At 35.7% G+C, this 15,934-nt stretch overlaps 2 protein-coding genes across 4 annotated transcripts in view; both read right to left on the reverse strand.

Moving 5' to 3' along the window:
• Positions 1 to 5,466, reverse strand: LOC136812583 (chymotrypsin B-like). Its single transcript, XM_067069112.1, has 6 exons — positions 5,330 to 5,466; positions 4,662 to 4,778; positions 4,043 to 4,078; positions 3,562 to 3,756; positions 2,858 to 3,070; positions 1 to 407 (listed from the first exon to the last, which is right to left on the reverse strand). The coding sequence occupies exons 1-6, from the start codon at positions 5,385 to 5,387 to the stop codon at positions 64 to 66; spliced, it is 963 nt and encodes a 320-aa protein (XP_066925213.1). The 5' UTR covers positions 5,388 to 5,466; the 3' UTR covers positions 1 to 63.
• A 2,741-nt stretch (positions 5,467 to 8,207) lies between these two features.
• LOC136812582 (nucleolar pre-ribosomal-associated protein 1-like) overlaps positions 8,208 to 15,934 on the reverse strand; it is a 34,841-nt gene continuing 27,114 nt past the window's right edge. For 2 of the 3 annotated variants that reach the window (XM_067069110.1, XM_067069111.1), the window contains 10 exons: positions 15,149 to 15,751; positions 14,288 to 14,398; positions 13,535 to 13,752; positions 12,997 to 13,084; positions 12,382 to 12,542; positions 11,782 to 11,893; positions 10,915 to 11,168; positions 10,024 to 10,130; positions 9,339 to 9,506; positions 8,367 to 8,901 (listed from right to left, as the gene is read on the reverse strand). In XM_067069110.1, the coding sequence (XP_066925211.1) occupies positions 8,523 to 8,901; positions 9,339 to 9,506; positions 10,024 to 10,130; positions 10,915 to 11,168; positions 11,782 to 11,893; positions 12,382 to 12,542; positions 12,997 to 13,084; positions 13,535 to 13,752; positions 14,288 to 14,398; positions 15,149 to 15,751 (2,201 nt within the window). In that variant the 3' untranslated portion in view covers positions 8,367 to 8,522. Of the gene's footprint in view, positions 8,902 to 9,338; positions 9,507 to 10,023; positions 10,131 to 10,914; positions 11,169 to 11,781; positions 11,894 to 12,381; positions 12,543 to 12,996; positions 13,085 to 13,534; positions 13,753 to 14,287; positions 14,399 to 15,148; positions 15,752 to 15,934 lie in introns of all 3 variants that reach the window. The other variant, XM_067069109.1, reaches the window with a different exon arrangement.

The following is a 15,934-nucleotide window of genomic DNA, read 5'->3' on the forward strand; positions in this document are numbered from 1 at the left end:
TACATGCAATATACGAATATTGTTGAAGATACGAAAATATAAATGCTAATTGAAAAATTCTTTCTAATATTGAACGTAGTAATCTATCCAATCTCTAAAGGAGCTTATCTTTGCAAAAACAGAGTAAGCTTCAGAGCTATCGCAGTAGCCGGATCCCCATGATACAGAACCGTATAAAACCCAACGGCCGTTGTTTTTACAAACAAACGGACCACCTGAATCACCATGGCAACCAGATGTGGCATCACGTGGACCACGGCCCGCACAAATCATTTGGTTGGTAATAGGGATACCCATGTTTTGTGTGTTCATGTTGTAACATGTTTGTGGTGAAACTGTTTTCACTAAAGCTTGCTTCAAGACTAAAGCTGGTGGTCCTGATCGTCCAACAGTGTGTTGACCCCAACCTGAAAATATAGTAAAATAATTTAGAAACGATTTTAAAATATTTCTTTTTCGTCAAAGCATGGAAATTGAAGAGAATAAGGATGGTTCAAAGATGGACTGTTGTCAGCTACCCTTGAAAAAGTCGCAACTTTCTGGGTGGTTATGAATGTCTACGATGCCGATCGTGTGAGAATTAGCCTACTTAAGGGCTCTGACCATCGTGAATTTTGATATTTGTCATGGGGGCCATTCAAAAAGTACGTTCGTCGCCGAGGGTGGGGGGGAGGGGGTCAGCAAAAAAGCGAACGAAAACGAACGGGGGGGGGAGGGGTGTCAGCCGATCTGTGTACGTTCGCTTTTGCGGGGGGGGGTGCTTGTCACAAGCGTGACTTTCAACTTATCTATGAAAAATCTTTTTCTATCTATCTCCTAATTACATTTTTTCTTTGAATCGATAACCAAAGATAATTGTTAATCCCCTAAACAATTGTGTATGTTATAATTGTTTGTTTGTGATTGTTGTAAGAATTAGGGTGAAATCGAAAAATCGGGGGGGGGGGGGGTAAAAATTTTGAGATAAAAACGAACGTACAAAGGGGGGGGGGGGGTACTTCAAAACGAACGCTGACGAACAAGGGGGGAGGGGGGTCTGAAAATAGGGAAATTTGGACGAACGTACTTTTTGAATGGCCCCATGTACAAAATATAAATTTCTGTCTGATGTAGCTAACAAAACTTTGACACATTATACATTTTCTGTTAGGCCAATTATTCTTGAGTTTGAAAATTTAAGAATCACAAAGAAAAAATTTGATGAAGAAGAAAATGAAGACTTTTGCGACGAAAAGTATTTCAACTTTGAAGAGCTTAGTTTGGTCGAAAAAGAAATATTTTGAAAAACTTTTGTGGTAGATGGTGTAATCTTTTACCGAATTAAAAATAAATTTTCGGAAAATTTTTCTTTAAAGCTTACTTGTCTCAAAATCTTGAAAAAAGTGCTTTTTGACAAATTTTTCATCCCAATTGCTCATAGAGAAGCAGCTATTACTTTTGATGCATCAATTTAGAAAAATTTCTGAAAAATTTAAAGCAGTTCAATTCTTTGCGGACAGTTTGAAAAAAAGGTTAATTACCCATTAAAACTTAGCACTTTTTATAAAAAAGGGCGATGCAACATATTATTAACGTCTTTTTAAAGTTCATAACGTCATTTTTGCAATTAAATTCTTAATTACTTTTAAGAGATTTGATAAAAAATAAATTTGTAAAGGCAATTCTTTGTTGAAAGTGTAAAGGAACCTGAAACATAACTTTTATGCTCAAATTACCAAAATCAATTTTTTGACTATGGTCAGAGCCCTTAATAGGATTCGTGTTTTTAGTACATGATAATTTTCTACGTCACTGCAGTAATCAACTTTTATGGTTTTTAGTACTCTTTTGTCAATTGAGATTATAAGTTTAACAAAGGCAACAACAATGGAAAAGAATTATTGAATTCCCAAGTCGATTGAATGATGACGCGAAAAATAATTTTTTCAACGTCTTTTCTTGGAAAGCTGCACATATTTGTGCATTTTTCCCAACGTAATACAGGGTGTCCCTAATTAAAGTATCGAGTTTGAACCACAGATCTCTAAAGCCCGAAGGGCTAGATTTGCGGCTTTTATCGAAAAGTGAAGCCTAGGTTTGGAAGGATTTCCTACCAAAGTCACGTGACTAAAATATGCAATTTCACCGGTTTGAGAGATGTGAAATAGTGTTTGCCGCCTACTTTTTTAGATCTCGCGCTCTGAAAACAATTAAAATGCTAGATCCTATCCATCGGCACAAAATTTAAAAAGTCAAATTTTAGCTTCACTTTTTTTTGCTCGAGAAAGCTTAAAGTTGCCTATCTAGCCCTTCGGGCTTTACAGATATCTGTGGTTTGAACATGCGATTGAGTAGAAAAGTTTGTGTGTGTTATCGCTAAAATATAAGAACGTTCTCCATCACACAGGCTTATTACAAAAGGTAGTTACAACGTATAAATTAATCGTAATGACAAAGAAAAAAGAGGGAGAGCTTAAAATACAATTTTGTGAACACGCACATAAAACTTTCTACTCATAGTTGTGTTTCGACTCGATACTTTAATTAGGGACACCCTGTAGAAACCCAAAGAGTAAGAGGCGAATCTTTAACCTTGCTCAGGCAAGAAAAAGTGAAGCCTTTAAAATATGCGCCGTATTTTTGTTGACGGTTTGAACCTAGCGATTCCTTTGTTTTTTGAAAATCTGGTGGAAATTTTACTTTCAATCTGGCATTTGTGTGAAATACACACGGACAGCGCAACTTTTAATGACTTCAAATCCTACCTAGAGATTCAGTTCTTATTTCATTCATTTTCCCCCTTTAAATTGGATAACATTAAATAGTATGTAACAGATGCACGAATCCTATTAAATAGAGACATATACGTAATACATACCAGTGATATAACAAGAGGACCCAGTTGGTAACTTTTCACCCAATGTTGGTAAACAGATGGGTTGGATGTGATCATCAAAGACTGCCGGTCTGTCCAATTCAATGAGAGCGATATCGTTGTTCAATCGAGATGGATCCCATTGAGGATGATGGAATGCTTGAACAGCTCTATAGACTTGTTCATCACCATCTGTTGAGCGACGATCATAATCTCCTGAACAAGAAAAAAAAGAAGATTTTTTCAAACTCGAACCCAGTCCCTTTGTGTTCACTTATTCATTATTCATTACACATTATTTGCTAGTGAACACCTTACCAAATATTCATGTATTTCACGTACTTGAAAACACGACACGTCTAGTATAAAATAATTTCTGATCTGCATAAACAGGAGACCAGAATTCTTAGTTACTATAACAATAGACGATGCTATCATCCGTTTAGAGGGTCAGTAAACGCGAGAAAGTATATGCGCAGAGTCAGGGCGTCAGGGTGGTTTACGGTAAAAATAGTGGCGGTAGAGTTTGGAACACTGTAAACACCTCCGCCGCTGTTTACTCCGCCCCGAACTAAACTCGTTTTCAAATTTATCCCGCTTCCTGAATTATTGCCTTTTTCAGTGATAATGTGTAGATAGACGATAGGATCGGCTACTATAACAAGCATAAATTTGCGAGGAAAGTTATCAAATTTTACAGTCCTTACCCAATACGATCTGATAAGCACGGTAATCGAACCCATCTACACAATGAGCAGCAGTCAATACCCATCTTGGTGACAAGATTGAACCTCCACACATGAACTGGCCATTGTAATACAAACTGATTTGCCAAGGCCATGCATCCTTCTTGGCAAGTTCACCAGAAATGATTCGTGAATCTACTGTAGTTCTGCCACATTCTAAATGGTAGAGTGACGTTTTTAGCATGGATTCTTTAATTAAACTTTAAAGTTTTGTGTCAAAGTTTGTTAGACCACGAGTCACATCATGTTTGTTTGGCCTTTGCTGTTAAACTTTCTGAAATTACCAAATCATTTTCCTGAAATTCGTTTTATTGGAGCCACAATGGAGGTATAAAGTTCGAATTAATTTTTGGTTTGGACGGGAAGATAGTTCCTTTATTCTTTATAGAGCGGCTTTTAAAAGTTTGAAAACATAGATATATTGTAATATTTTCATACTTACGACCATGTTTTGTGTTTCCACCAGCATTAGTAGTATCTGAATTTAAATAAAAAATTAGGAAACTGATAAAATGAATAGGGGAGTTTCATTTTTGATCGCCTATAACCTCCTTTAAAGATGAATTTGAAGGGAGAATCAGATATTTTCCCTACAGAATCCTTCAGCTTAACTCTTTTCCAAAGGTGAAATATCCAAGATGTAGGTTTTTGACTTTCAGCATGAAAACATTAGAAATTTGACGTAAGAACCGTGGGTGCAATAAGAATCCATTTTTAAAGATTTCATTTTTTTTACTTGAGACTAAACTAACTTCCAACGAATAAGTGAATTCATCTAATAAAACTTTTAAGATAAGATGTATGTTAGACTTATAGTTGGGGCAAACCCTTGGAATCCGTAGCTTAAAAACGTCAGATTTTTGGCCATAAAAACTTTTACTAGGCCTTATTCACGGGCCCTCTCAAAAAAGTATTAAAACCCAATCTTCGAACCAATCACATGCGAAAGATGTTACGGATCATAATGGTTGACCCCTACTTATTAGGCGAGATATAAAGTCTTTGGACCATAGATTTTAGTAGACAAAATTTAACGAAACAATGTTAAAGTTTTGACGTACCATCACAGAATTCACATGTTTTTGGACAATAATATATCATTGTATCTCTTCTGGTTGAGCAATATCCTTGTTGTTGGTAAGCTGAGCAATAATAACCTCCCAATCTGTCTTGACATTCTGAAGAATTGAAAGAATAACATTATGAAAAATTAAAGCAATAAAAACACTTTCCAAGCTCGTTCCCAGGCTTTGTTTACGTTACTCATCTTGCTCTATCATCAAAAAGCAGAATTATACACAGGGGGAAGTTAAGCACCTTCTATAATGGCGGCATTTAAAAACATCTTTACTGTGGATCAAGGAGTGGGGGCTTGTAATCTACAGTGAAAATAACTTCACTATTATTACATTAACTTTTCTCAGATAAGCAGATGATGCGGGCGACTTCAGAGTTGAAAAAAATTTCCAAGCTGACGTCTTAACATTCATATGACGTTAGTTGAACGGTATGGACCATAGGCGTAGAGAGATACCCTGCAAAATTTATGAGGGAGTGCAGACGTTTATGACATTCATTATATTTTAATAAAACAAAGACAATAATTACAGTGTCGTAAAAACCGCTCTCATCCATAAATTTTGCAGGGTATCTCGCTTCCTATGTGGACGTAATCTGGACGTTGCCAAAATGTTGAGTACCAGCTAGAAAGTAAAAGAGCTATGCATACCTTCAGCTGAAGTAGCCAGGACTACAACCACCAGGATCAAACCAATGATCGACTTCATCTTTCACCAACAAAACTGGATACTGTTGAACCAAAAGACCCAATGTCTTTATCCAATCAAGTTTAAAAGGATGTTTAAAGCACTCTGAAGGCATTTTATAGCCACGAATGATGGTAAGGGAAGATTATTTGAACAGTTGCAGCATCTGTTAAATTATTTGAAGAGATTTGAAATTGTTTTGAAATTTGAACTTTTGCACTTGGGACAATAACAAACATTCCTTTACAAAGAGCACCTCCCCTTTTTTTAATAAAAGAAAGTTTATGTTACAATTTCCCTCATGAAATGAGACATGATAATTGATGATATTTTTTTGCATGTCAAGCACGATGGGGAAGGAGACACTTTAGTTAAAAATGATGAAAAAAATGGGGGCCCAAAAGGCCAAAACTAATGGAATTGCCCTAGTTTTCTATGACAATAGCGATCTCCCCTCTTATCCGTCATCTACGATGTTGAATTCTAAACCGACTCGCAGCATCATTAGTAGGGAGAGGAAGGGGGAGGCAACAGGAATGGGCAAAATCCATTTACATTCGGGATCGTAATCTAAGTAGAAAAACTGACCCCTTTTTGAAAGCTTTGTTATCATAAGGCACAATTTTTGCCCAAAAACTTTTATTCAGTTTAACTTCAACAATATGCACCCGTGTCACAGACCCGCTGGGACCCCAGCCTCACTGGAAAATTTGGCAAAAATTTCGTCCTTGCCGGTGGGAAGATACCCTGGGATTTCAGCCCAATGGGAAATTGACTTTGATTTTATCCCCATTCAAAATTCTAACGATTAAAAATTGCACTTATCCAAAACCACCCCAGTGGATGGATTTTTTAACCTTAAAACAAGAGAATTTCTATGCCCATTGGGCTTCCAATTAGAATTTTCATCCCCACTTAGGGAATAACTTCCACCGGGGTCATGAAGATTGTGTATAGGGAAATGTCACAGTATTTCATTTTACTTCTGAAATAGATCAACAAAGCTGTACACAACATTTCACAAATATCATATTTGTCAACATCACGAAACATTTTACTTGCTATTCCAGCTTGCTAATGTTGACATTGAATGACATAATCTGACCTAGAATGAAAAGCGAAATAAATGTCCGAAAAAATAGAACAAATTTGACCTAAGATAATAAATTGGAAATAAAACGAACTTACATTTGTAGATGGTGTACGACAACAAATCTTGAGGATTCTATTGTAGATTCACTTGTAATTTCTATTTAAAACTAAATGATAAATTCTTTATCAAAACAAATGAAGATTAAAAGCAGAACAAAGAAATGGAGAATAACCGTGAAATAGTTGAAAACGGAGACAATCACTTACTACTCTCAGGTGTGCGCTACTAATAAATATTTTCGAAAATCTTCCATCCGCCCACCGCCAAGTTTCGAAGATTATTTTTTTCCCGTCAGGCAAACTCTAACGACCCACCGTATCTATAAGGGGATAGAGTAGACAACTACAATTAGACATGAAAAGAAAGATAGTCTGCCCTACATAATTCTTTTTCTGATGATCAGAGAAAAAGGCATTTGGATTAGGGATTGGAAGTATTCGATACTGTCCGAATGAGAGATATACTTTAATGGGATAAACTTTCGCGGGGATTAAATTTCGTGGTTGGGCCTTTCAAATAGTATTTATTTGATATATTTTGAGTTTTGTTTAGAAATATTTCGCGGATGAGGACCTTCCAAATTTCCATTGGGACTTAATTTCGCGGATGACACCCAAATCCGCGAAATTTAATCCCCGCGAAAGTTTATCCCATTAAAGTATATACTCTGAGATAGAAGGATATCTTAGACGGGTGGGTTTTAAAACAAAGTAAGATTAGTATCATAGTGAATAAATGGTGGGGAGTAACCTCCCCTAGGGTATGGACCCAAAAGGGCCACACACCCTCAAAGACAAAAATTATGCATAAGCCCTCCCACCTGATCTACTGTTGGACTTCAGTAAATAAGGAGAGGAGAACACAGAACATTTCAGACGAAAAGAAGGGTAGTCAAAAAATTCTGGATGCTTTAAAAGGCCTTCATGATCACCTTAGCACCTATGCAGTTGTAATTTGTTGGGGGTTGATTCTGATTCAACCCTTTTTATAGTAGAGAAGTAAAGAATATCAGATAAGTGGAACGGGGGGTGGACCTAAAGCAAATCGATGAAATCTTTTGAATAATCCTTTGAAAAATAAATGGAAGAATTATTTTTCAACAATAGGTTTCAATAACGAAACAATACAAAAGATTTCAATTTTATTGTTGGGAGTTGACTTTGACTGAAGTAAATTTTATATTTAGCGTCAACCTCCGTCTTAGACAATTATCTCAAAACCGTTGATGGGTTTGAAAAATTTCAGAGAGGTTGACAGATATTTCGATAATTTCGAGAGGGGAAAACTTTTTCTAGATAAAGGGAAGTAGATTAAGAAAAACAGCGAATCTTAAAACGGCTCTTTGTTTGAATTTAAAAGTAAAAACGAAAAAAAGCATTTGGCTTTTCTTATCGCAGTCCTTTATTCAACCATATTCAACAAAAAATAGTTGAAACAATTTTCTTTATGTTGAAAAACATCAGGTCATCAGAAATGAAGAATTTAATCATAACAGTACGACAATTTTGCTACTACATAAAGATTTTTGAACTCGATAAAATGAACATATTGGAGAGAAATGATTTTTGCTTTTCAAAGATTCACACCACTTTTTCTCGATTGTTCATTTTTATTTTCCACTGACGTTAAAAAAAGAAAATGTAACAGTTCTCAGGGGGGACAGAACGTAATTTAAAGAATATGAAATTGAAAAAAGAACGTAAAATTTATTCGGTTAGAAACGACGATGAAAAATCTGCTCTTTTTCCAAAAAGTATAAATATGAAAAATGTATTCTCATTTTTTAAATTAGACTTAATTTTATCCCCGGACACACTTTAAACTCAACAACATTCATTACAATTTTTGATTTCATGCTATAGAACCAGTTTATCATCACTGCATCTTTCAATTTTCAAAGTATCTAAAAATTCACCATAAAATATCCCTTTTTGGTATAAAAATGACTGTTTCCAAAGATTATAAAATATAAAACTTGTCATAAAAAGAACAATCATAAAAACTTACAGGAGAAATTGATTTACAAATTTCATTTCGAAAGGTTGTTTCTTACACACGCCGAGCACGTCTAATGAAACATCACCAGTAAACCCTTGATCCACCTCTGGTAGATTCTTCTTCAGGTTTGTCCATGAGAAGTCCTCTAATAAGCCACCTGCATCTGATTTTTTTAATAATTTAATCAAGACTTTAGCAAATGTTTTGAAATTCTCAACTTTTTCGTTTTCGTCACCATCAATGATGTTCGATTCGAACAAGGAAAGGATTCTCTTTTTCTCTTCCAGATTCAACGTTGTTACCAAGTTACCGAAGTGATTGGGAAGATGCAACAACCAATTCAAAATATGACACAATTTCGTCAAACTTTCTTTTGCCAAAGACCTAGTGAAAAGACAATAAATATAGACAAGTTTTATAGAAGAGGCCTGTATGTCAATGAAATGTGATTTAGTAATTTTATTTTTTTAAGAAATACAATCACGGACTCAATTGATGAGCCTTCGGCCCTCTCTTCCCCTCTTGGCAATATTGAATGGACAGAAGAGACTGAGACAGCCGTTCGATCTCAACATTGCCATTGGGGGGAAGTTTAAGTGATTACATACCAGTACGTACAAACAGTAATTTTAATGCAATTTTCAATGTTTTTTTCTAAATTTTTCAATTTCATAAATTTGAAAAAAAGATTGCATTTGATAACATTCAAAACAATGAATTCTTCCGTCTTGGTAACAAGCAACAGGGATCAACTATGGTACTGCCGGAAAAGGGTCTTTCTCTATGATGAAATTTTGTGTAAAAGTTTGCAATTTTCTTACTTATGGTCGTTCAAACAATTGCAACATATAGTTAACATTTCAATGGGTAGTTGTCTTGGAACACTGGTTTGTGATTGGCCAGTTTCTTTCTTGTGCTCTTTCTCCAGTGTGCAAGCCAGAGTGTCCAAAATATCAATGAACTTTCCTTTATTCTCCGGTGAAGAATGTCTGTAAAATACAACAAGAGCTTTATCACAAGATCTTAGAATCTGCTCGGCTGAAGTATAGAAACATCATTAGGCTGACACTTTCGGACGAAAAAAATTCAGAGAAAAAATATCTTTTTACGCAAAATTGCATAGCCATAGGTTTGTTACAACGGTAAGTGGTTAAAGGTTAGTGGTCGTGGAGACGGAAAATGGATTTTACACATACATTTTCGTGAATATATGCAATGCAGAATTTTGAGTCGGAAAAGCCTCTTTACTTTGCTGAGACAAAAATCCGTCTGAGACGGAAGGTCTTTTAACACTGCTATAGTTCATTAGTCCATGGATGTATAGTTGACGCTCTCTAATTCGATCTTCAAGGGGAATTGGATTTCCATCGAGTAAGTGAGCGTCGTTTATGAGAGTTTCTTGTTGATGAGGACTTTAAATTTCAGCGAATAAGGGAGCCTATCGAATAGTAGAACGTCAAATTAGAGAGCGTCAACTGTAGATACAATTGACTGGATTAAACTTACTTTTCCAATTGCAAGTTGATCCATGATAGAAGTCCATTCTTCAGTACGAGATCAAACACTGCATGGTTGATACTACACGCTCTCTTAATCAAATCCAATATCAACGCCTAAAATGGAAAGTCATTTAAAAGTGTTCATACCGTACTAACAGCTAACAATCCATAAGTTTGATCAACAATTCATGATATGCACCACTGGAGAGTCTTCCAAGAATTTTTAAGATTTTCCACCCAATATGTCACTTTTTCTATTTTTTAAGTGACGTATTAGGTGGAAAACTCTCCTATCCTAAAGACTCTCCTATCGCATATCATGAATAGTCCTTTTCATAAATTACGTTACGAACATCACTTGCCTCGTTTTGAAATTATTACCATGGTGATTAACTCCCAGCGGATTTTATCAAAACTACTTCCTATTCATAAAAAAACCAGAGACATAATCACCATGGTAATTGTTTGAAGGTAAGTGATTTTTGTGACGTAATTTATGAAAAGGTCTATCAAATGGTGAAACTTTGAAATAAGTTAAAACCAAGCTGGCACACAATTTAGGAGGGTTTGTTTTTAAACAGTTTTGGTTCATATCTCAAATATCTAATATTTTCATTTTCAGCAGAAGTGTTTTCGTTTGATTGTTGAGAGAACGTTTGGATTGGTAAACGTAAATACGCACGTACCACACTCGATGGACGATTCTTCAACTTCGGGAATCGAAAAATACCTATCGCAGAAGTAGAGCTTAGTACCAAGAATTAATCGAAATAATGTTGGTAAAAACATCACTGGAGGTACAAAAAGCATCGACAGACCTTCGAAGGATTGACGCACCTGCTGATTTTGGGACGTTAAAATAGTGTCCCTTTGATAAAATTATCATGTTTAAAAATACCTTTGATTTCTTCTCTGATATTCCAGAATCATAAAGCGACGTCGCTAATTCGAAAACTTGATTTTTCTTGTACATGTAATACGCGTAGTCATCCTTTAAACCGTTTAATAGCAATTTTAAAATCCAGGCTCGCTCTGATTGGTGTTCTAGAGTGTTGCTGTGTAAGAACTGCACGAAAATGAAGGGTATGTCTTTGACGTACATGATCGGCTTCCGTAAGAGTTGATGATTCAACAATGAATAGAAGTATTGGTCTGAAACAAGAAACAATGTTTTGAGAGTTAAATGGGACAAGCGCAATCTTCTCGGGACGCAAAACTTTATCACATACTTCGTTCTCAAAACGGCTTTAGTATATTAAGAACCAATCTCGAGAAAAGCTCATAACGAACGGACGAACGAACGGACGAACATACAACGGTTAATTTATAGGACCTCCAACGGGGTAGGTCCAATATATATGTTCACGAAAGACCATTATTAATTTTGATAAAAAGGGCTAACGTTTCAAAATGCTAATAATATCTTACTTTAGTGGAAGAAACTTTGCCAATTCACTAAATGTTTGCGTTTCACGAAAATTAGCTTTTCAAAGCATATCCCGAGAAAAATTTCGCGATTTGTTGACTTACGATTCCAAATTTTCACACACTTTTGTTAAACACAGATAAAAACCTGACTTATTTCAAATTTATTGCTTTATATGCTCACGAAAGTTAGTACCCCTAAAGTAACTTCTCACGTATGTATCCTGTAAATTCACATCTATATCGTTTGAAAGTCATCTTAAGAGAAAGGGAGTCATCTTAAGAGTAAGGGAGTCATTGTAGATACAAAGAAAATTTATTTAAAACCGAAGAAAGCAACCTGGATGTGAGAGCAGGGAGAGGTATCTGATGACGAGAACAGCCCAAACACTTGGTAGCATCATGTGTTCTTCGAAAATGGAATGTTTCAACAGCATCATCATGTAGTCGACCTATGATGAAGACAATCAAGGGAAACTGATGAATTGACATAACAAACTGACTGCACTAAAACAATGACACATTAATGCATAATTATCATAATTGTGCATTAACTTTTTTCTTGTCATTGTTTTCTTTTGTCATTTGTTTTTCAATTATTCAACATGACATCCTGACTAGCAAAAAGGTCTATTGATAAGGAATAGAGCAATAAAAGTGCGCAGAGCTGTTCCCATTTAACGAGACTTTCTCCATAAATTGCGGGGACTCCGGGAATCATTTTTGGAAGGACAACACCTAGAATTTTGTTGCGAATCAAAACAGATATTGGCAATGCTGGATTTTGCAGGTTTTCTTTCGAAGAGCGTTTACTTTTTTATGAAATAGCCCTATTGAGCACAACCCTTGCTGGTCCAAGGGCTTATTTACAGTAATAATTTCGATACCTGTGAAAAAAGTGAAGAAAATTATTACTATTAGTATTCGCTAGATTTGATACCTGTGCTTTTTCTCGGAAGCGTGCTCCTTCTAGGAACTCATTGTACTGTGCGATGACCACATAACCGATCTTCCGAATGCTGATGTCGTGGGACGTCAAACTGGCGATTGTGACTGCCAGACAGTTGGATTCGAGAAAATGTTTACAATCGACATTATTGCCTGTCAAATAAATACAGAGTGTTTCAATTTCAGATATTCGCATATACACCAACCATGTAGAAAGACTTCTACAATCACAGTTTGAGTGCGACCCGAAGAATCTATTTTCGTAAAGCGATCATACCCGGAGGTAGAGGAGGGTGAAACAAACTTCCAACCTTTCGCATTGTAACCAATAATGTCAATAGAATATTTACCTGACCAGGAAGTGCAAGCAAATAGGTTGAATTTCAGTTTATTTAAGATTCGAAAACCAACACAAAACCCAAATGAAACCCAGACAAAGGATTGGACAAAAAAATCAACAAATTAATACAACTTTTCAAAAATCAGACAAGTCATTACTGGAGCGTGGCTTTAAAGGGACAATCATCGGAAGTCCTCTAGCTTCTAGCGGTTTCAGAAGTGCTTTTTTAATAAAAATTTCAAATAATAAAATAGTAACAATAAATACCTGGTCTTAAGATGAATGAGAACAACATCAACAAAAACCTTGGGTCGTAAAGCTCCTCTTCTTCCTCCTCTCCACAAGCATAATTCTCCTGTGAGAAAAAAATATGAACTTTTTCAAAAGTGATCTCAATTCCATTAACCTTTAGTACAGTAGTGTCTTCATGACTTGAACAGCAAGAAGAAAAGAAAATCCTTCTAAAAGAGTTAAGGAGACATTCGGGTCAGGGTAAGGAAGTTCGAATTATAGAGGTTTTCTTATAGAGTGGAGTCTCCATAATATGAACATGCAAGGCACAAAAATCTGTTCGAGTTAAGAAATTTCGATTTATAGCGTAACCTATAAGGCGTTGTTAACTGAAGGAACAAGAAAACTTGCTCGAGTTAAGAAGCCATTCGAGTAGAAGAGGTTCGAGTTCCGGAGACTCAAGTGTATATAAGGAAATCTTGACGGTGACAACAAAAATGCTTGAGTTACCAAGGCATTCGAATAGTAGAGTTAACACGTGCTAGCTATACTTCTAATCAATATAGTGACTCACATTCAACTTCAAATGTACAGGAAACTTTATGGCAGACTTAAAGGTTTTCTTAGCGTCTAATTTCGAGAGTATCCGGTACGAAGAAATCTCTTTCGCCAGAGCGTTGCTGTCCGTTTTCTCTTTGTATGCTTCAATGGCTTGTTGACCCCACATGGTAGGTGATTGGTTCATACAGCCGTTGACTTCGTAGATTTTCAACAGTGCTAGAATGTTTTGATCTAGAGAAAGATGCAAGGTGTAAAATGCAATTATTGTACACATGTCGCAAATTCTAAGTCAAGTAAACTTTGGATACATTGCATTTTACAAGAATAGTAAAGTATAGTATTATTGAATGGAAAAGCACAGGTGTGTTTGATGTTCTGACATTTGTCTTAATAAAGTTATCATGTATAGTATCGTGTCGTATCGTTTAGAATAGTATTGCATACCATAGCATAGTACAGCGTAATTTAGTACCCCCGAAGATTGTGAAATTTTATGAGGCTAGACGTGGGTTCAGTCTCTAGTACTCTGAAACGGCTACTTTGTTACTTCAATTTGCGTTCAACTGAATCATATTTTGAGTAAAGTTTCGAATAGTGGTCGGATAAATACTATTCATGATATTCATGACGTAATGTTTTATACGGAAGCACCCAAAAAAGACCGGGTGTTAGCCACTAATTTGGAATTTAAACAATCAAACTAATGGCAAACGCCCCGGCCTTTTTGCGTATTTCCGTATGAAATATTACGTCGTTCATAATATACCTCTTTTGGATAAAGTAGCACTGTACGCCATGTAGAGTAATGAAGAAAAGGAGAAATTACAAACATCTGAACATTGTTCGGTGATACAAAGCAGCAATGAAACCAATGCATCTAAAAAAAGAAAACTTATTTAGCTTGTTTCCGTTTCCATATTGAAGTGCAGACTTGAGTCGTTTATAAGTGTATAATACAGCTATATGAATGTTATATGACAATACGATAATTGTTACGGGATAATATCAGTTTGCATAGACTACAATTTGTCCTTTCTATTATTTCCCGCATATTTTCTACTTCGTCTGGATTAGTTAGTCGTCTTGCACGCTAGACTAAAAAAAGTGTTGTGTAGAGACATAGAAGAATTTGGAATGAATCTGCTTTTTATTAAGTTTGAATTTTCATCGAATCTTCTGAGCAAATGGTTTAGGAAAATTTTATTTATATTGGTACCGGATTTGTTGGGTTTACAATAGGATTTTCCAGAAATATCGTGCCTCCTGTTGAGAAGGTCCAACACCTTTTGTTGAACGAAAAATACTAGTTCCACTAATTCTGGGCACTTTCAGGCACCCCTCTGGAATTCTTTTAACAGGATTGAAAAAGCTACCCTAGTAGAAATTATGATTACTTTGCTGGATTTTTTATGCCACTTTGAAACATTATTCAAAACTTACTCGGAGTGGAAATTTTCCCTGAAGAAACCCATAGAATACTAACGGGTGACTTTGTATTCTTTTGATATATCTCTTTGTCCAGGGGTTCCAAGAGGCGAAATTATTAAGTAAGTGGCACGAACTAAACTTTAATGGAAGATACCCGAAACATTGCCAAATAAGTGGCAGGAGCAGAAACAAATGGTACCTTTAATTGGAGCGTGTTGATTATCTTCATCAATGAGGAGAGCCAGAAACTTGGAATGTGATACAACCATGTTATGGAGGTCTTTCAGTGAGACGCCAGTCTTCGTTTCAAAGGTGCTTGAAAATGTACCATACAACTTCTTAATTGCCGAGGAAAGTAAATCCATATACTTGGTGTTCGTAAAGTGTTTCTTAAGGATTTCAACGACGAAAGTCTTCCAATGACCAACCAAAGAGAATTTGCGTTTCAAAGTTAAACTGTACGAGAAATTTTCAAGTGTCTTTACCAGAGAACCTGCAAACATCTCCTGCAGCTTTGAGTCATCTTTATAATGCAAGAAGTTGGTTATCAACTCTCCAACAAGGTAAATTCGAAAAGATTCATCTGTTTTGGTGAGATGGTCATTGATAAACGCCAAAGCAGCTTTGACAACATTGATATCATCATTGTTCTGGAGATTTGATAGCAAATGCAACACTACTTGATTGAATCGTTCGTTTGATTGCAGATGTGCTGTTTCATCCAGCAAGCGAATGTCTTGGTATTGAACTTTTCTGCCAGCAGAAAAGATATGATTCCAAGTATCTACGATCATCTTGGGAGCTAAAGAAAAACATTTAGTTTTTCATGATTATTTCAAGGTTTTGGAAATTAAAACGTGTCTGGGTTAACTTTACTTATTTATTTGTTATTTATCAGATAGCAATCTTTTTAAATAGAATAAGATGATTATTAAATTTTCCAGATTAGAAAATTACCACAACGATAATAATCCTCGACCCAGCT

This window comes from Clytia hemisphaerica, unplaced genomic scaffold (genome assembly GCF_902728285.1).
Source record: "Clytia hemisphaerica strain Z4C2 unplaced genomic scaffold, Clytia hemisphaerica genome assembly, whole genome shotgun sequence".
NCBI lineage: Eukaryota > Metazoa > Cnidaria > Hydrozoa > Leptothecata > Clytiidae > Clytia > Clytia hemisphaerica.